General features: G+C 40.8%; 1 protein-coding gene across 2 annotated transcripts in view; it reads right to left on the bottom strand.

The window, feature by feature from the left end:
• LOC126163058 (juvenile hormone esterase-like) overlaps window positions 1-21,950 on the bottom strand; it is a 285,106-nt gene that overhangs the window by 41,996 nt on the left and 221,160 nt on the right. Inside the window, exon 7 of one of the 2 annotated variants that reach the window (XM_049919958.1) lies at window positions 14,449-14,627. The exons of the other annotated variant lie outside the window; for it this stretch is intronic. Coding sequence (XP_049775915.1) covers window positions 14,449-14,627 — 179 coding nt within the window. The remainder of the gene's footprint in view (window positions 1-14,448; window positions 14,628-21,950) is intronic. 2 annotated transcript variants of the gene reach the window in all.

Genomic DNA, 21,950 nt, shown 5'->3' with positions numbered 1-21,950 from the left:
TTCTCTACCAAATCTTTTGCTAAGGTGTGATGGTGATAGTTGTATGTTTCACACATAGATCTTTTCACAGACACATGAATCTCTACTAACCTTCGCTTGTTGTCATTTGCGCATCCCCATTTGAACCTAGAATGCAACAGCCTCTGCTTTCTCAGCACTTGCTGAATTTCATTATTAAAAGGCTGTGGATATTTTCTACCCCTATGTATTTATTTTTTATTCATTTAGATTTTTTTGCGTGGAGTCATCAATATGATGGCTTTTGTAAATGTCAAATTCAGTTACAAACATAAAGTACATTTAGATCTTAGCCTTACAGGCAGTAATTAAACAGTAAATTGATGCTTGTCAAAATACATTACATCTTACACATATTAATACAGCCAATTATTTTTGTATAGGCTATATTATTTTACAGCTCTTAAACTTAACCATTTAAAATTCGTTGGTGAATAGGGACACTTTTCAATTGAGATTTCTGTTAGTTCTGATATGATTGCTTTTTATTACTGTTTTTCATGGACTATGGTAGTTTACTATACCATATCAGTCCATTAGTATATGGGCTCTGGTCCATAATTTTTAATCTTGTTCTTTGTTGGTAGTAATTCTCTTTGGACCTGGTGTTGTGTTCATGTATATCACTATAGTCTATTCACCGAGAGCTGGGACGAAACATAAACAGTGTCACGTGAGTGACTATGCTCGTTTCCAGAGAAAGCATTCGGTGTTCACGTGATACGTAGGCGTGTGGAAAATCCTTGGCGCACATTTTGCAGCTGGCGGCGTTCGACTGGCTGCCGAGCTGTCACAGCGGACCGTGAGAAACCTGGGCAACAATGTACGAAATAAATTTAACAATAATGTTAAACTGAGTTCATTCTGTCGAAGCAGATTTCTTTCACTCAGGTTGCTAACAAAACGCTCCATTCAAACATAATTAATTGTTAATTTTAACAATAATACCAGTAATAATAATAATGATAAAGGTCGAAACAAGGTTCACTCTGTCGAACTTGAACTGTTTTCATTGAGATTTATAACAAACTGCTCCTCTCTCTCCTCTATAATGCAGTCTAATTTCCACATTTGAGTTTCCACTTTTTCTACGACGTGGAGGATGCACTTGCTCCAATCCTCTGCAGTCACTGTTCTTACTGCTTCTTCTAGCAGTACTTCCAGCATTTTGTATGTTTTGTTTTTCGCTGCAACATAGCCTTTGATTCTGGCCCACACTAACTCGATAGTGTTTAATTTACAGTGGTACGGAGGAATTCTGAGAACAGTTTTCCCTGCATTCTTTGCCATTACATCTATTGCGTATTCGTTGTGCGCTCTTCTGTGATTTTTAATTATATCTTAAAGTTCTTTCTTCGACATACCGTCTTCGAAATCAATGTTTTTTAGCCACTCTGATATTTCTTGCTTATTGGAATTCGCATCGGGAACTTTTTCTTTTCTCCGGGAATGGTACGGTGCGTTATCAAGAAGAATAACTGCATTTTCCTGAAGCCGAGGAAGAACATCTTGAAACCACTTCTCGAAGGTTTCGGCGCACATCTCCTCATGATAATCTCCACTTTTCTTGGATTCGAAAGTCCACAAACATCCTTCAACGAACCCTGCTTTGCTGCCAATGTGTGCGATAATCAGACATTTCCCTTTACCTGATGGGCCCTTGCTTCTGGTGGATAATCCATACAGAAACGCTTGTTTTGAGGAATTTATAGTCATTTACCCAGACGTAACTTCGGGTATGTCCTGCATTCACCCACGTCTTGTCCAAATAGTAAATGGGTCTGCCTTTATCTCTCAACTGTTTAATGGTTCGAAGATAACACCACCTCCATAAAACGATGTCATCCCTGTCTATTAGCATGCTATCGCACCAACGCCGGACATATTTGAAATTCATTTCTCTCAATAACTTATAAAATGTAGTTCTCCGAAAATTGCCCAGATCTGCATCTTCGTTCACGACTGTAAGCACTTTGTCAATTGTTGGCAATTCGTTACAAAAAAAAAGTCGTGTACTTTCCTTCGTATCGCATTTCTATCAAAGTCATCAACACTTTCAGAAAGTTTCTGTCGTAATATTCCTTTCTTGGGAGACTTCAAAGAGTGTGTGGCCTTGTACTCACTTATCACATGATACACTGAAGAATGTCCAACACCTGTAGCTGCAGCTGTTTTCGAAAGAATGTCACTCATCGACTGCTCTGGATGTAACAGTTCCGTTGTATACACATTAAGCACAATGTGCTTCTCAGAAGAACTTAATGATTTCTTCTTTGCTCGCTTCTTCGATGAACTCAGAACTGACACGTCGACCTCGCTCGCTGAATCCGTGGATGACATAATGAGGACAGCTGTATGTGATGCTAATGAAATAAGTGAATATATAAAATAAGAAACCATGCGATGCTATTGGATGCGCACATAAACAGTGAATGCTCAGCGTAACTACAAACACATATACTTACTCTAATAATCAACAACTAGTCTTTCAAGCGTCTTTACAGATTAACTTAAGATATCGTGAAATCGCCGCTGTGCAACACCCACTAACGAGCTCACACCTGCAACTGAGACGGCCACACTGACTGAGCGCCGCGCCTGCGAACCGCACAATGCATCCCTCATAAAGGACAAACGGTTTCACACATCGCATTCGAACAAACTACAAAATTAAATTCAAACCTTTCTGAAACTTTTCTCGTGTACACCTCCACAAAAAAATTTAAAGGGGAAAGTTTGTCGCTTACTATATTTTGGATGATGATTTGGTAAAAGTTCTGCATCAGACGTGAGATTCTAATTTATTACTTCACTATTACTGACTCTACTGGGTAGAAAATTTGCAGACATCATCAACATATAGTACTGAAGGCAATTATAAAATCATTTTGCTGTGCGACACACAGTTTAGGAGTTATGGCATGATAAATATAGAGTAATGCAAAAAACAACTTTTCCTGAAAGCTTAAATATTTCTCTTTTTAAGTGACAATAAATTTTAATGTAATGAAAAAAAGGTGTCGGAAGGTAGTTCTTGGATCACTTTATCATGTTCAGGTGCCAAATTATCAAAAACACGACTTTCATTTTTTAATTTGTGACGCCCCGGCCTTGTACACCCCTCGACAGCAGCGCTGTGGTCACGAGCCTTGCCGTGTTTACAGTACGTCTCTTATTTCGGTGAATGGAGTATACATTCAATTACTTCAGTTTTTCAGTGAGACAAAAAATAATTAATTTATAAAGATACAAAGAGTATATGGTGAAGTACTTATGTTTTCTGAAAACATCACTGCAAAAGACTCTATATAGCCTAGTCCATGTATAATCCTTAACCCTCTTTTTTGTAGCAATAGTACTCTGTTAAGGTGAATGACTGCAGCACAACCCCATATCTTTCTGCAGCACAACCCCATATTTTTATACAGTAGCTAAGATGGGGATACATTGTCCCATAATACAGTTTTAAGGGTGTGGGTGGGCATCATTTTGGACAGTTGGATAAGAAGATACAGCCCATTGCACACTTTTTTTACATAAAGCATTAATGTGGATAATCCACCGGAGGTTTTAGTCCAGATAGACCCCTAGAAATTTACACTCGTTTGCTTCCTCTGCCACTATGCCACCTACCTCATTTATGCATGAGTGGTGTAAGTTGCCAGTTGTAAATATTAACACCTGGGATTTATTTACATTGACCTTTAATCCTTGTGCATGAAAATATGAACTTATACCTAAAAACAAAGATGATGTGACTTACCAAATGAAAGTGCTGGCAGGTCGACCTGCCAGCACTTTCATTTGGTAAGTCACATCATCTTTGTTTTTAGGTATATTTTTCCTACGTGGAATGTTTCCTTCTATTATTCTATTATAAAAACATGAACTTAATTCTAGTATCCCATTACTTGCTGAGAATTTCAGTTCCTCGCAATCTTTACCATGAAATAAAACTGAGGTGTCATCAGTATAATTTACAGTGTGCGAGTTAATGGGGTGTACGTCATCATTAAAATATGGCAAAAAGAGGAAAGGCCCAAGAACTGATCCAGGAGGGATTCCCTGTGTCACTGTTTCACTTGTGGATTTAAAGGTTAAGATCTTATTGTCAATTTGATATGTAGATTTGGTACACTGTTTCCAATTCACCAGATAGATGGATAGAAGGTTCACTGATGCATCACTCATATTGTATGCCCACAGTTCTTTTAAGAGAAGCTCATGGTTTACTGAGTTGAGGAATATTCTGGCTGTGTGCATACCCCATTCTATATTGCTATGTACTTCATGGAAGAAACTGGTAACAGCAGTGGTCATGCTTAGGTCTTTCCTAAATCCGTGCTGTGATTTGGTAAGCATTTTGTATCTTGAGAAAAATGTTGTGAGTTGTTTTCCGATAACGGTTTCAAATATTTTACTGAAGGTAGGGATTAGTGATATTGGTCTATAATTTGAAACTTCTTCATTACTTCCCTTCTTATGGATTGGCTGAATTACACTTATTTTCAAAGCATTTGGGTATATGTTTTCATTAATACTACAGTTGATGAGATAGGTAAGGGGTTTAGTTATTTCACTGACACATTTCTTTAACACCACACCTGAGATACCATCCCACCCAGATGAATGCTTGTTCTTTAGCTTTTGCAGTGTGTTAAATATTTCCTGTTGATTCACCTCTATAAATTCAAGCTCTATACCATCCATAACATCATTTGGTGTGCCAGCCTGTAGATCTATAAAAGGGGCTGGTTGGTCAAAAGGAGAGATAAAATGCTTAGTGAATAAATTACATACTTCATTTGGATGTTTCACTAGATGGCCCTCGTGTCTAATGCTAACTGGTACACTCTGTCCCTTGCTAGTAGCTTTATGATGTTTATTGATTAGTCTCCAGGATGCCTTACTTATGTTGGCTGAATGCTCTATTGCATTATTGTTTATCTTTTTCCTCAAGTGTAAAAGGTCTGTTGTTTTGGCTTGATTGTACTTTTCCTGAAATATATGTAGCTTTGTTTCCTTATATAAACGGTCAAGATCATATATATTCTGCCTTAACTTAATCCGTGTAGGTTGGTTTGTATCCTGTTTATTTCTTCGAGAGGGCAGCAACAGTCGAAATGCTTCAACACTGTCCTATAAAATTTTTCCCATTTGTTTTCTGTCCCTTTAGTTTGGTAAATAGTGTCCCATTTCTCCTCTGCTAACTTAGTTTTGAAGGCGCTGATGTTGGTGCTATTCAGGATCCACTTCTTCTCAATTATTGTAGTTGCTGTTGATACAGAAAATCTTAAATAGTCTAACACCTGACAATAGCGATCTGAGTAATGAAAATCAACACTTTGAAACTTAATGCTATCTTTTACATTTTTGTTGACTATGACATAATCTATCTTACTGGAGCTTGACTCTGTTACTCTAGTGTCAGAGTTCACTATAGTTATCAGATTATATGAGTTTAATATATCTGTTATTTTCAAATAGGTTATACTACAGGAGTTTGCATCAATATTTAAGTCTTCAACTATGCTAAGGTCAGTGGGGCCTGTTTGTCTAATTGCCCTGTTAAGTATATCAAGATAGCATGACACATCTGTATTTGGTGGGCAGCACATACCAATAATTTTATGTTTAGCTAACTTGCTTGAACGAGTGTTTATGTGGACCACAATACCAGCCATTTCAGTTGTTGCTTCTTTGCAGTATTGTTCAACAAATGAGATTTTCTTAAATGGAAGATGTTCATTTACAAATATTACCACCCCACCCCCTTTGTGTTGTTGCCTGCAGTAACTATCTGCAAATACATAACCATCTAATTTGTGATACTCAATTTCATTGTCTTTTAGTCCATGTTATGTAATTACTAGCAGGTGTGGTGAACTCTCATCCACAAATACTTGCAGCAAATTGAGTTTATTTCTATGATACTGCACATTTAGATGCATTATCCTTAATGGCATGATATTTTGCAACACTTTGTGACATGATATTCTGAATCAGTCAAATTATTACACAAGTCTTTAACAATGCACTGTAATGACAATTTACTCACTTCCAAGTTGGTTTCTTCAGCACATGAACAGGGTTCTTTCCAATCCAAGGGGTTTTGTTCAGTAAAATCGTGTTGCTTGAAAGAGAGCCTAAAAAAACTTGTCGATTAGGCCTATAATCTGTTTTTAGACTTTACTGTAGTCGACGCAAATTAATTTGTAGTTTCAACATATTCTGAGTTTGATATTATGTTTGTTTTGCCATAAATAACACTTTTTTTGGTTTGCAAATCACGTTCAACAATATCAACATGACTGTTCTTGTGGCTATTTTCTGCCACTGTTTTCATCAGACCACAAACTGTTTTCACTTAAGAGTTTTTTTGTTTTATTGTTTCAGGAACGCTATTTTTTCTTGAGGGTTTCAATATCACTATTTAATAAAAGAGTTTTTTTTTTGTTTTATTGTTTCAGGAACGCTATTTTTTTCTTGAGGGTTTCAATATCACTATTTAATAACTTGATAATTTCATTTTCTGTGTGTACCATGTTGAGAAGATCTTCACGTTCATCACACACTATCACCACAGGTCCAACAAATATCATTTACAAACTTCAGGTTTATGTTTGCACACCTCTCATGTCCCCCCATGAACCATGGACCTTGCCGTTGGTGGGGAGGCTTGCGTGCCTCAGCGATACAGATGGCCGTACCGTAGGTGCAACCACAACGGAGGGGTATCTGTTGAGAGGCCAGACAAACATGTGGTTCCTGCAGAGGGGCAGCAGCCTTTTCAGTAGTTGCAGGGGCAACAGTCTGGATGACTGACTGATCTGGCCTTGTAACATTAACCAAAACGGCCTTGCTGTGCTGGTACTGCGAACGGCTGAAAGCAAGGAGAAACTACAGCCGTAATTTTTCCCGAGGACATGCAGCTCTACTGTATGATTAAATGATGATGGCGTCCTCTTGGGTAAAATATTCCGGAGGTAAAATAGTCCCCCATTCGGATCTCCGGGCGGGGACTACTCAGGAGGACGTCGTTATCAGGAGAAAGAAAACTGGCATTCTACGGATCGGAGCGTGGAATGTCAGATCCCTTAATCGGGCAGGTAGGTTAGAAAATTTAAAAAGGGAAATGGATAGGTTAAAGTTAGATATAGTGGGAATTAGTGAAGTTCGGTGGCAGGAGGAACAAGACTTTTGGTCAGGTGATTACAGGGTTATAAATACAAAATCAAATAGGGGTAATGCAGGTGTAGGTTTAATAATGAATAAAAAAATAGGAGTGCGGGTTAGCTACTACAAACAGCATAGTGAACGCATTATTGTGGCCAAGATAGACACAAAGCCCATGCCTACTACAGTAGTACAAGTTTATATGTCAACTACCTCTGCAGAGGATGAAGAAATAGATGAAATGTATGACGAGATAAAAGAAATTATTCAGGTAGTGAAGGGAGACGAAAATTTAATAGTCATGGGTGACTGGAATTCGTCAGTAGGAAAAGGGAGAGAAGGAAACATAGTAGGTGAATATGGATTGGGGGGAAGGAATGAAAGAGGAAGCCGCCTTGTAGAATTTTGCACAGAGCATAACTTAATCATAGCCAACACTTGGTTCAAGAATCATAAAAGAAGGTTGTATACCTGGAAGAATCCTGGAGATACTAAAAGGTATCAGATAGATTATATAATGGTAAGAGAGAGATTTAGGAACCAGGTTTTAAATTGTAAGACATTTCCTGGGGCAGATGTGGATTCTGACCACAATCTATTGGTTATGAACTGCAGATTGAAACTGAAGAAACTGCAAAAAGGTGGGAATTTAAGGAGATGGGACCTGGATAAACTGAAAGAACCAGAGGTTGTAGAGAGTTTCAGGGAGAGCATAAGGGAACAATTGACAGGAATGGGGGAAAGAAATACAGTAGAAGAAGAATGGGTAGCTCTGAGGGATGAAGTAGTGAAGGCAGCAGAGGATCAAGTAGGTAAAAAGACGAGGGCTAATAGAAATCCTTGGGTAACAGAAGAAATATTGAATTTAATTGATGAAAGGAGAAAATATAAAAATGCAGTAAATGAAGCAGGCAAAAAGGAATACAAACGTCTCAAAAATGAGATCGACAGGAAGTGCAAAATGGCTAAGCAGGGATGGCTAGAGGACAAATGTAAGGATGTAGAGGCTTGTCTCACTAGGGGTAAGATAGATACTGCCTACAGGAAAATTAAAGAGACCTTTGGAGAGAAGAGAACCACTTGTATGAATATCAAGAGCTCAGATGGCAACCCAGTTCTAAGCAAAGAAGGGAAGGCAGAAAGGTGGAAGGAGTATATAGAGGGTTTATACAAGGGTGATGTACTTGAGGACAATATTATGGAAATGGAAGAGGATGTAGATGAAGACGAATTGGGAGATAAGATACTGCGTGAAGAGTTTGACACAGCACTGAAAGACCTGAGTCGAAACAAGGCCCCGGGAGTAGACAACATTCCATTTGAACTACTGATGGCCTCGGGAGAGCCAGTCATGACAAAACTCTACCATCTGGTGAGCACGATGTATGAGACAGGCGAAATACCCTCAGACTTCAAGAAGAATATAATAATTCCAATCCCAAAGAAAGCAGGTGTTGACAGATGTGAAAATTACCGAACTATCAGTTTAATAAGTCACAGCTGCAAAATACTAACACGAATTCTTTACAGACGAATGGAGAAACTGGTAGAAGTCGACCTCGGGGAAGATCAGTTTGGATTCCGTAGAAATGTTGGAACACGTGAGGCAATACTGACCTTACGACTTATCTTAGAAGAAAGATTAAGAAAAGGCAAACCTACGTTTCTAGCATTTGTAGACTTAGAGAAAGCTTTTGACAATGTTAACTGGAATACTCTCTTTCAAATTCTGAAGGTGGCAGGGGTAAAATACAGGGAGCGAAAGGCTATTTACAGTTTGTACAGAAATCAGGTGGCAGTTATAAGAGTCGAGGGGCATGAAAGGGAAGCAGTGGTTGGGAAAGGAGTAAGACAGGGTTGTAGCCTCTCCCCGATGTTATTCAATCTGTATATTGAGCAAGCAGTAAAGGAAACAAAAGAAAAATTCGGAGTAGGTATTAAAATTCATGGAGAAGAAGTAAAAACTTTGAGGTTCGCCGATGACATTGTAATTCTGTCAGAGACAGCAAAGGACTTGGAAGAGCAGTTGAACGGAATGGACAGTGTCTTGAAAGGAGGATATAAGATGAACATCAACAAAAGTAAAACGAGGATAATGGAATGTAGTCAAATTAAGTCGGGTGATGCTGAGGGAATTAGATTAGGAAATGAGAAACTTAAAGTAGTAAAGGAGTTTTGCTATTTAGGGAGTAAAATAACCGATGATGGTCGAAGTAGAGAGGATATAAAATGTAGACTGGCAATGGCAAGGAAAGCGTTTCTCAAGAAGAGGAATTTGTTAACATCGAGTATAGATTTAAGTGTCAGGAAGTCGTTTCTGAAAGTATTTGTATGGAGTGTAGCCATGTATGGAAGTGAAACATGGACGATAACTAGTTTGGACAAGAAGAGAATAGAAGCTTTCGAAATGTGGTGCTACAGAAGAATGCTGAAGATAAGGTGGGTAGATCACGTAACTAATGAGGAGGTATTGAATAGGATTGGGGAGAAGAGAAGTTTGTGGCACAACTTGACTAGAAGAAGGGATCGGTTGGTAGGACATGTTTTGAGGCATCAAGGGATCACAAATTTAGCATTGGAGGGCAGTGTGGAGGGTAAAAATCGTAGAGGGAGACCAAGAGATGAATACACTAAGCAGATTCAGAAGGATGTAGGTTGCAGTAGATACTGGGAGATGAAGAAGCTTGCACAGAATAGAGTAGCATGGAGAGCTGCATCAAACCAGTCTCAGGACCGAAGACCACAACAACAACAACACCTCTCATGTAACCAGAAGTTGCACTTCACACATGGGACGCCCTTCATCACACGTTTGTTACATTTTTTACATGATGAGTTATTATAAAATTGCCTTTCTACTGAGACTGACACAGCTCTGCACTGACCTACTGGTGCCATCTTGCAAGGGCATGTAACTCTCCAGATCACGATTTACAATCTTCTTAAACTTTGCCCATAATTCCTCTACATCCAGCTTAATGGAACTAAGTGACGCCAATTCACTGTCTAAGTGAGGTGTTTAACTGCTTATCTGCTCTACTTAGCAGAAATAATTTCCTAGCCTTCTTGACTGATTTATTAACTTTTGTAATCACAGATGCTATAATGACATCATGATTGCTAATCCCCATTTCTGTAGTGACATTTGCAATAAGGTCCAACCTATTTATAGCTGCAAGGTCTAAGATATTTCCATTGCATGTGTGCTGCCGAGCTAGCAGCTTAAGACAGTTATCAGAAAACGTAGTCAAAAGAATTTGGTACAACTGTCTGTCTGTACTCCTCTGCAATGAATCCATAGACATACCAGTCTATATTCGGCAGGTTAAAGTCACCTCCAACTAGTATTGCATGATCTGGGTATGAACATGCAGTTGACCGTAGACTTTCTTTGAATGACCCTGGAACTAGCCACTAAAAACATTCAACAATTAACTTACACCTATACCTGTTATATGCAATCAGATGGCTTCACTGTGCAATATTTTTGTCAACTGCAATGAACACTCCTCCTCCTAGGGCCTCTAACCTGTCTTTTCGATATATGTTCCACGACTTGCTAAATATCTCAGAGCTTTCCACTTTGGGTTTCAGCCAGCTCTCGGTCCCAGGAATTGTATGATTATATGATAGCGGAACAAACACTGGTAGCAGTTACTTCTGTAAAATATCTGGGAGTATGCGTGCGGAACGATTTGAAGTGGAATGATCATATAAAATTAATTGTTGGTAAGGCGGGTACCAGGTTGAGATTCATTGGGAGAGTCCTTAGAAAATGTAGTCCATCAACAAAGGAGGTGGCTTACAAAACACTCGTTCGACCCATACTTGAGTATTGCTCATCAGTGTGGGATCTGTACCAGATCGGGTTGACGGAGGAGATAGAGAAGATCCAAAGAAGAGCGGCGCATTTCGTCACAGGGTTATTTGGTAACCGTGATAGCGTTACGGAGGTGTTTAACAAACTCAAGTGGCAGACTCTGCAAGAGAGGCGCTCTGCATCGCGGTGTAGCTTGCTCGCCAGGTTTTGAGAGGGTGCGTTTCTGGATGAGGTATCAAATATATTGCTTCCCCCTACTTATACCTCCCGAGGAGATCACGAATGTAAAATTAGAGAGATTAGAGCGCGCACAGAGGCTTTCAGACAGTCGTTCTTCCCGCGAACCATACACGACTGGAACAGGAAAGGGAGGTAATGACAGTGGCACGTAAAGTGCCCTCCGCCACACACCCTTGGGTGGCTTGCGGAGTATAAATGTAGATGTAGATGTAGATGTAGACTTGAGCATAAGGGGTAAATTTTGTTACAAAGTGCCAAGGAACATGCCAGGTGATTGAAACAATGTCCCCAGTGTACATAAAACTGCAATAACCAGCTCATACATCTGTAGTTCATGTTGGATGCCTGAGAGCATTTCAAGGTGTGTTGGTGCAAATGTTGCCATCCACCAGCAAGAAGGTGAGGGGCAGTGGGAAGAAAGGTGGATGCAAGAACCTTATGTGATGTGTGCATGATATTTCATATGGATTGAGGTCCAGGAAACAGGAAGGGGTATTTAGTGTTGCGTATTGTGTTGTGTACAATTAAGGGGTAAGGTGAATTGTAATGTTAATTTGGATAATGTTATGTATGTGTCAGGAAGCTTTTATATGGTTGGGTAGCTGACTTTGATTGGAAAGTATTGCTGTTTTGTGTTTGGTGCTTCTTTCTGTGTTTAGTAAACACAGAAAGAAGCAGGCCTTTCCAGGGAAAGGGGGAGGGGAGGAGGGGGAATGATTGAAACTCCCTGTTCCCAGGTTGCTGCATGCCAGAGACAGAGATGAGGGGAATCCTAATTATTGTCGTGCTTCACTCCTTCACCAGGAGTGAAGCAGGGCAGCACTGGATTTAATTAATGAACAATACGGTACCATAATGGCGTTAGTTAATGGATGCTAACAGGAGAGACTCACAGGAGCTAAGCAATTGGAACTGCATGTAAGTGGGTTAATAAAAACAAAACAGAATGTGACATTGCAGGGCTAACATTTCACTTGCAAGCCATTGTTATAGGAGAGACCAAGTCAAATATTACACAGCTCAGATGTACCAGAGATGCTCCCTATACAAAATTTGATATATCTGACCTAATCCTTTCCTTGAACTGGCTAATAGGCATGTAAGAGGGACAAATTTCAGCAGAAAGATGCTTCAGCACGTACAGCAATACCATGAGGAGCATAATTTTAAGGAGACTGTAAATAATATATGTTGTGTTCATATATGAGGAGTCTTTTGTTATAGACCAGTCAAGGGTAGAGACCCAGAGGTCAGGTCACTCCAAAGTGGTGTGTGGGGGGGGGGGGGGGGGGGGTTAAGAGGTGTTTACTGCTGCTGCTAAAATTTGGGCATTATCATGATTTGATTTATACATGGTTGGAAACAACGCATTGGCAGAACAAATGTGTCATTAACCAGTATAAATACTCACAGATTTTAGCAGGTATATGAGTAGTCTGGCAGCACCCACCACAGTGTGACGACCACGGCAGTTACTGCCAGATTATGGGTTAACAGACTGCAGTGCTGGACAGGGCTGTTACCTTTGCCATACTAACTCTGAGTGCTAAGTCTACCACTGTGCTGTGTGACAGATGAGGTACTCCCAGGCTCTGCACAGCAGCATCTGAACTTCTGTCTTGGAGGGCAGTGGCTTTTGTCCAGGGCGAGCATTCCAGCATCTGTTACTACTGCCTGCAGAGACAAACTCTTCATCCAGGTTCTAGTACCTCTACAAGAATTCTAGTTGATATACTTGCCTCAGGCACTTCCCATATGCCCCCACACTATGTAAACTGGAGTACACATTGCTGAGCAGACAAAACAAGTGTCAGTAACACTGGGTGCAGACATTGCAGCCAGATATCCAGCTTCCACAGCAGTCACTGGAGCCACCATGCTTTACACCCAAGGGGGCATGACCCCAGCATCACTGCACTACGAATGCTGCAGCACATGCTTAATAAAAGTGTTTTATCTTCCAGCTGCGTTTTCCTAGCTACCACCGGCCAGTGCCTCTGACCCTCTCCTCCCTCCCAATCGTCCCCTACCACTCCCCATCCCCACCACACCTCAACCTCTGTGTAGTGGCCTCTCACCCCTAGCCTACAGGAAAAAAGAAAGACACTGCATAGAGAAATGGCAACCTACAGCATTTCATTATTTCCAGGTGATAATAGCTAGCAATGATGCTTACTTTAATGAGTAGCTGGAAATTAAACTCTTCTGTTTCATAAAGTTAAAACTGAAAAGTAGTTTGTTTTACCTCATTCACAATCACTTGACACAATGTAGAAAAACAGTGAAATTTATAAATTATAGAGCACAGCAGGCAGTCTATAATTTATAAATCGTATCACAGTGACTGAGTGGTCCCACATTCTTAATGGAAGGTAACCTGATGAAACAGTTAAATGACAAGGAACACATATCTCAGTGCTATCTTTCATTTTCAAAATTATTTCCCTACCTTCATAATCAGTTAGTCTGCTTAATGTTCCCTGGATTATTTGTATTGTTTGCCGTAATGATATGGAATGAGTCATTTTACACTCATATTACACATTCATATGTGAAAATGGGTACATGCTCACTTTTGCATGTGCTTTCTTTTATTTTTATTTTTTGTAAGTACAGATGTAGGTTCCTCCCCATCATCTTTTACACATTACAAAAATAGAAATTCTTCTATGAAATAGAAGGAAATGTCAAGTAGAAACTTTCTCAGTTAGTTTTCAAATTTAACTTTGCTGTCAGTCAGATATTTTATATCATCGTTAGTGTTCAAAAATTTTGGTGGCAGCATTGTGCACTACTTTTTTGTACTAAAGACAACATTAATGTGAAATAATGAATGCCATTTTTGTATTGTAATTATATACACCACTGTTCCTTTTCAACTGTAATTGGTTATGTACAACAAACTTCACAATGGAATAAATATACTGTGAAGCCATACTCAAAATGCATAGATCCTTAAGCAGGTGTTTACAAGATGAACATGAGTAAGTACTACATATTATTTTTACAGTATAGTTTTTGAGCAATGAAGAATTTCTTTCTTAAAAATGTGTTGCTGCAGAACATTATTCCATATGAGATCACTGAATGAAAATATGCAAAATACTTGCTGAAGCTCTTAAAGGCACAATTTAGTGAGCACCCATACTCTTTTGTGATTGAGATTTCATGTGGCATTTTCATTTTTTACTTACTTGGCCGAGTCCAGTCCTAGAATTATTTGTTATTGGTTCAGTGCCGAGGTAGAAACTCCTCAGCTCTCTGCTGATTTGCCTTGATCGTGAAGTATTCCGTTCATACAAGAAAGATATGGGAAAGACTGTCTCATAATTTTCACTCATATCTTCTGCCCATGAAGTGTTACCAAGTATTTCTGAAATACAGAACCAAAATGCTCAACAGATGTCATGCAGATCTGTAAATACATACATTTTGTAGTGTGTGTTGTGTTCAGCAATAAAATATTTAAGAGAAAATAGGATCATTAAACCAGTCTTGAAAGTGTGTAGACACATGAGTCCTGCTTACAAATCTTGAAACTGATGAGGATGACTTGGTTACTGCACGTTCTTCAGCATACCAAAAGTAATTCATTTATTCTAATGAATGTTATACAGAACTAATCTATATAATAAATTGGTAGTCCCCTGGAACATTCAAGTGTTTTGTCTTTGTGTCGACCACAAAAAAGAGTCTCAACAGAAAGAACTGGAAGAAAATATGAGAAAGAAGAAAATCCAGCAGCAAAGTCATAATTCATCCTGATGATATGTAATGAAAACAGAGAAGAAATATAGGCATATAATGTACACTGTGAATAATGGTACATATACGAAGATTAATAAATTGTGAAATCAAGAAAAAGGTATGCTTACAGAATTCCATAAACAGTTCAAAGAGAAATAAAATCACAACAGCCAAAATGAAACAAAGTGGTGATGTGAGAAGCAACACAACATATCAGTGTAATAATGGGGAAAATATTTGCAATTTTAATGTAATGGTACAATGCTCAAAGAAGTCTTGGAATAAACTAGATAATTAACAGTACAATCAAACAGTGGAAAGACAAGGACTGTATAACAACAATGTGGAAAGAGTATATTGCTACTCACGGCATGGAGGAGGTGTTGTGTCACAGACATGCGTGAGGAAAATTACTGCTAAAATATTTAAGCTTCTGACAAAATCACCTGGTCCTGAGTTTCCTTGCTAGGACTGCGCCACTGGAGGGAGTACTGGAGGCAATTCGTCTTGCAACATTGAAGAGCTCACTGCCCATGGATGTATCACCAAAAGACGAACTAGCTCCTGACGCAAACATACAATACCCTGTATGGAGGTCCCTCAACCACCTAAGAGTGGGTGTCTTCCAGTGCAATACCAACCTGCAGAAATGGGGAATCCTTCCAGCAAGTGCAGACACCTCTTGTGACTGCGGGGCTGAAGAAGATCCAAGACACCTACTTGTATGCCCCCTCCTGGACAACCCGTGCACAGTACAAGATGTTTACGAATGAAATGACAAAGCTATCACAGCTGCTATTTTTCAGAAATGCTGACCAGACATGGAAATGAATGAATGACTGGGTCCTGAGGTGCGACTGCAACTCAATCTGATGTGAACAGCCATTTTCTAGGATGGGTAGTGGGAGTAAGGAGAGTAAGGAGGAGGTGTGGGGTGGGTGGGGTGGGGATGGTTAGGGGTAAGGGAAGATGCCAGTGCTGCCTATGATGGAGTGCAGAGAAATGGTGGGGACAGGATAGACTTCCTAGGTGCCACGTCAGGTGATCGTGCTGGTGGGGGGGGGGGGGGGGGGAGGAGGGAGGAGGGAGAGAAGAAAGAATAAAAGTACAGAAGGGGAAAGGACTTGTAGGTTCATTGGCAGGATGGAAGGTGTATGTAGAGCTGGAGTGGGAACAATGCAGGTGAAGGACCAGGAACTGGTGAAGGTTGAGGCCAGGGGGGTTATGAGAACAAAGGATATGCTTAGGAGAGCTCCGATCCATGCATTTCAGAAAAGCTGGTGTTGGTCAGAAGAACCCAGATGGAATAAGTTGTGAAGCACTCATTAAATTGAAGCACATCATGTAGGGCATCATGTTCACCAACTGGGTGATCCAGTTTTCTCTTGGCCTTAGTTTTGAGGTGGCCATTCATGTGAACGGACAGCTTGTTTACTGTCATGCTTACATAGAAAGTGGCACAGTGGTTGTATCTGAGTTGGTAGATCATATGGCTGCTTTCACAAGTGGCCCTGACTTTGATGGGGTAGAAGGTGCCTGTAACAGGACTGGAGAAGGTGGTAGTAGGAGGATGTATGGGACATGTCTTGTGCAGAAATCTATTGCAGAGATATGTACCATGCACTCAGTGGGTAGTGGAATACCTATGTGGTACAGGTGGGGAGAAGAGTGGGGAGGCTATCCCTTATTTCAGGCATGGTGAGAGGTAGGCGTATCCCTGGCAGAGAATGCGATTCACTTGCTCCAGTTCTGGGTAGCACTGAGTCACAAGAGGAGGGCTCCTTTGTGGCTGGACAGACAGCATGTTGGTGGTGGAAGCTGACTGGAGAGGCAAGACATGGGAGATCTGTTTCTGTAAGAGGCTGGGTGTTGGGGAGGAGAATGGGCTTAATTTTGGCCTGTGAAGGCCTCAGTGAGAGGCTTGATATATTTGGAGATGGACTGCTAGTCCTTGATGGTATGAATATGGATGGTTAGGATGTTGGAAGAGACTTCTTGGTATGGAATGGGTTTCAACTGTCAAAGTGAAGTTTTTGTTGTTGGTTGGTAAGTTTGAGATGAACAGAGGTACTAAACCCGACCCACCCCACTTAGAGAATCTGTGATCACATGATCCAACACCTTCATCCCATAAGCCATAAGCTACCATCCTATATAAAAGACACCAACCATTTCCTCTACTAGCTCCCCAGAGCTCCTGTTCCTTTACCACATGGCGCCCTCCTCATAATTGTTGATGCCATGTTCCTCTACACTTGCTACTATTGGACACTATCTTTCCCAATGCCTGACTACTCCAAACCTACAACCTCCTTCTTGGATGCTACGACCAACTATATCCTCACCCCAATTATTTCTCCTTTGAAGGCATCACCTACAATCAGGGTCATCGCACAGCAATGGGCACAAACATGGCACCAATTTATGCCAGCCTGTTCATGGGCCATATAGAGGAATCGTTCCTAGCCACCCAGCATTCCAAACCATCAGCTGGTTCTGATTCATTGATGACATCTTGATATGGACCGAGGCTGAGGACATACTATCCAAATTGATCCAGAACCACAACACCGTCTCCTCCACTCATTTCATCTGGTTCTCCTTAATCCAAGTAGCTAACTTCCTCAATATTGACATCCACCTCAAGGTTGGCCACATTTGTAGCTCTGTGCACATCTGACATACCAACCAACCTTCACATTTACAGCTGTGACCCATTCCACACCAAGATGTCCGTTCCATACAGCCTATTCATTCATGCTTGGCCCATCTGTAATGATGAGCAGTCCCTCTCCAAATATTTCAAGCGTCTCACTGAGGCTGAAATTACTGTCTCTCTCCTCTCCCAAACCCCAAACCTTGTACAGAAACAGATCTCCAATGTATTGCCTCTCCAGTGAGCTTCCACTACAAACATGCCACCTGTCTGACTGTAAAGGAGCCCTGCCCTCATGACTCAGTACTACCCACAACTGGAGCAAGTCAATCGCATTCTCTGTCAGGGTTTTGACTACCTCTCATTGTGCCCTGAAATGAGGAATATCCTACCCACTACCCTCCCAACCCCTTCCACAGTTGTATTTGTTTGCCCACTGAACCTACGCATTACCCCTGTCTATTCTCAATTCACTCCAGCTCCCAACCCTTTTCCTCAATGTTCCTATCCCTGCCACAGACCTAGATGCAAGACCTGTCCCATACATCCTACCACTACCACCTATTCCAGTCCTGTCACAAAAATCTTGTATCCTATCAAAGGTAGGGCTAGGTGTAAAAGCAGCACATGATCTACCAACTATGCTGCAACCCGTGTGCTGGTTTCAATGTGCAAATAACAACTAGCAAGCTGTCTGTCCACATGAATAGCTACATGGCCAAGAGACAGCTGAACCATCCATTTGCCAAACATGCTGCACAACACAATGTGCTTCACTTCATTGACTGCTTTACAGCCTGTGTCATCTGCAAAATATGTCAGCATATTGATTTGTCTCTCCCCAACATTTGCAATGATTCTAAGTACAAATTTGGCTGAAATGTGTTACTTTGGGAGTTGAAAAATGCCAGCCGCTGTGGCTGAGTGGTTCTAGGTGCTTCAGTCTGGAACCTCACAGCTGCTATGGTCACAGGTTCGAATCCTGCCTCGGGCATGGATATGTGTGATGTCCTTAAGTTAGTTAGGTTTATGTAGTTCTAAATCTAAGGGACTGATGACCTCAGATGTTAAGTCCCATGGTGCTTAGAGCCATTTTTTGAGCTGCAAAATGTCCTTTTTTCCGGTTTAAATTCTAATCAATAGGCACACTGAAAATTTTTGAAGTTTCCACCCTGTTTATTATTTCAACACATTGTGTTACACTTATCATTGGTACAGTATCTCTAGATGTGCAGAAAACTGAGTGTGTTATCTTTCAAACAAAGAAAAATCTAGGATGGAATGTAACAATACTATGAGGAGGTTAGTTGCTATTCACCATATTGTGGAGATGCTGAATCTCAGATAGGCACAACAAAAAGATTTTAAGAAAGTGAACTTTCAGCCAACAAGGTCTTTGTCGAAAACAGACAACATATACATACACATATACACTCACACAAACACAATTCAAATGCACATGACCATAGTCTCTAGCAGCTAAAGCCAGACTGCGAGCAGTAGTGTATGATGGGAGAGGCAACCAGATGGGGGCAAGGAGAAGGCTGGGATGGGGAGGGGGACAGATAACAGGGTAGGGGTGGGGGCCGGTAAAGTGCTGCTAGTGGGAGCATGCAGGGATGAGGTGGAGAGTGGGTAGGGCAGCTGGGTGCGGTTGGGAGGTTAGACAGAGGGCAGGGGAGAGGGTGGGGGTAGTGGAAAAGGAGAGAAATAAAAAAAAAAAGAACTGGATGGTTGGTGGAATAGAGGGCTGTGTAGTGCTGGAATGGCAACAGGGAAGAGGCTAAATGGGTAAGGACAATGACTAATGAAGGTTGAGGCCAGGAGAGTTATGGGAATGTAGAATACATTGGAGGGAAAGTTCCCATCTGTGCAGTTCAGAAAAACTGGTGTTGGTAGGAAGGATTAAGATGGCACAGGCCACGAAGCAGTCATTGAAATGAAGGATGTCATGTTTGGCAGAATGCTCAGCAACAGGGTGGTCCACTTGTTTCTGACCACTGTTTGTCAGTGGCCTTTCATGAGGACAGGCAGCTTGTTGGTTGTCATTCCCAAGTAGAATACAGTACAGTGGTTGCAGCTTAGCTTGTATATCACATGACTGAATTCACAGGTAGCCCTGCCTTTTGATGGGGAGGTGGTCGCCATGACCAACTATATCTTCACTCACAATTACTTCTCTTTTGAAGGTATTAGCTACAACCAAATTCAGGGCATGGCTATGAGCACCTGCATGGCACCATCCTATGCCAACCTATTTATGGGCTGTCTAGAGGAATCCTTCCTAAACACCCAGACTCCCAAACCCCTCACCTGGTTCAAGATGGCCGCCGAGTAAATGACGCCAGAAACCATTTCCAGAAAGTTAAGTGATTTAGACAGGAATATAATTTAGTTTAACGCCGACAACAAATTAAATACATGCATTAGTGTATCATTTAGTCTTGCCGTTAAAGGTTTGACTTTTCTTTGAGTATTTTTTCAGAAAACACGAAAAGATCGTAACTTCGCGAAGTCGCGCTTAGGCTTAAATTTTGTAAACGTGTTTGTTTCTTGTTTCACGGTAATTTAACTAATTTCTCGGTAACAAATAAGTAAACTACCGTAAATAGCGTATAACTTCATTGTTTTAATACAGATTTCAGAAAAACAGCGTAACTTTATATCAGAAACTTGCTTATATACATTTGTTTATAGGCCTAATTCTCATAACGTTTTTGGAGAATCAGAGTTAAAGTATCTCGTTTAATTGTCCTTCCATCGAGTGAAATATAAAATAAATAGCGTATACCTTCATTGTTTTAATACAGATCTCAGAAAAACAGCGGAATTTTAAATCAGAAACTTGCTTATATACATTTGTGAATAGGCTTAATTCTTGTAACGTCTTTTTTGATTTTCGGTAATTTAATTGATTTATTCTAGCTAAAGTATTATTTTTGCCATGAGTGAGAAGTGCCTGACTTGCCGTAGAATTGTTAGTTCCGGGATTTGGTGTGATGGATGCAGTAGTTTTTTTCACTGGGGGGACTGCAGTGGCGTGGGTGTCGGGAAAGTGGATCAGGCTCATCAGTGGTTATGTAGGATTTGCAGCAGAGATAGGAAGATAGTGGAACAGGAGGGGAAAATTGCTGCCCTTCAGGCTGAGCTAGGTCAGGCTAGGGAAGATCTGGACAGGTTAAGGAGGGAGAAGGGCAAAGAGAGGTGGGAAGTGGCAACAGGTAGCAGAAGGAACAGGCCTAGAACTAAGTCTGACAGTTTTGTGGTGAATGTCAAAAATAAGTTTGACCTGTTGCTTCAGTTAGAAACTGATGAGCCTCAAGCAGAGGTAGGTGTAGACAGGACACAACAATTTTTCAATAGGAAATTGAAAAAGAATGTAGGAAATCCATCGAAAAGGAAGAAAGTTTTGTTGTTAGGCAGTTCTCATGCCAGAGGTGTAGGCCATCTTAGGACCAGAATACAAGGTCACAATTTTTTTCAAACCAAGTGCTAGTCTGGATTAGGTGACAGAGGATTTAGGTTCACTCTGTAAAGGATTTACCAGGGAAGACACCGTGGTTATTGTGGGAGGGCCAGGGAACAGCATCGACAGAGATCCGGGGTACAGTATAGAGTGTGACCTGGTAAAGATTGCGTCGGCATCGAGACACACCAATGTTGAATTTGTATCTGTCCTGAGACGCCATGACCGGCATCATTTGAACTCCTCTGTTGGGAGAGTTAATTTGGAGTTGGAACGGCTGCTTGGGTCGGGTGCGGGGGCTCATATTGGTGTGGTTCCTGTTGATTCTCTCAGTAGGTGGGACTATACCAGACACAGCCTACATCCCAACAGGAAAGGGAAACTGGCTGGGGTAATAGCAGGAAATTTAAGGGGGGGAGGCACTGTCATGAATGGTAAAATACCAGTGGTTACAGGTGTTGGAGCAGCACCTTTTTTAGGATAGGTAAGACAGAAAGATGTCAAGTTCTACGAGAGGTCAGGATTGAAACAAATCTTCAGTTTAGGAAAGAAATTAAACAGCACAATTCTAGCACATTGGATCACCAATCACAGCTGTCAATTATAAATTTTTACCAATCACCAGAAATTTTATCTCCACCGAGTTGTATCTCAGTCCTAGGTAATTGCATTGATGAATTAAAGTCACCCAACCCAGTTGACATAATCTGCCTCTCTGAACACCATGTGACCACTGGTATAGCAACTAGGCCTAAGCACAATGAGAAACTCAGACAGGAGAGTACTGCAAATGTTAGAATAAGGAAAGGTTCTCATAAAAGTATAAT

The sequence above is a fragment of the Schistocerca cancellata genome, chromosome 2 (genome assembly GCF_023864275.1).
Source record: "Schistocerca cancellata isolate TAMUIC-IGC-003103 chromosome 2, iqSchCanc2.1, whole genome shotgun sequence".
NCBI classification, from domain to species: domain Eukaryota; kingdom Metazoa; phylum Arthropoda; class Insecta; order Orthoptera; family Acrididae; genus Schistocerca; species Schistocerca cancellata.
Note: the sequence above shows the minus strand (reverse complement) of the source record. Positions and strands in the feature narration are given on the sequence as shown.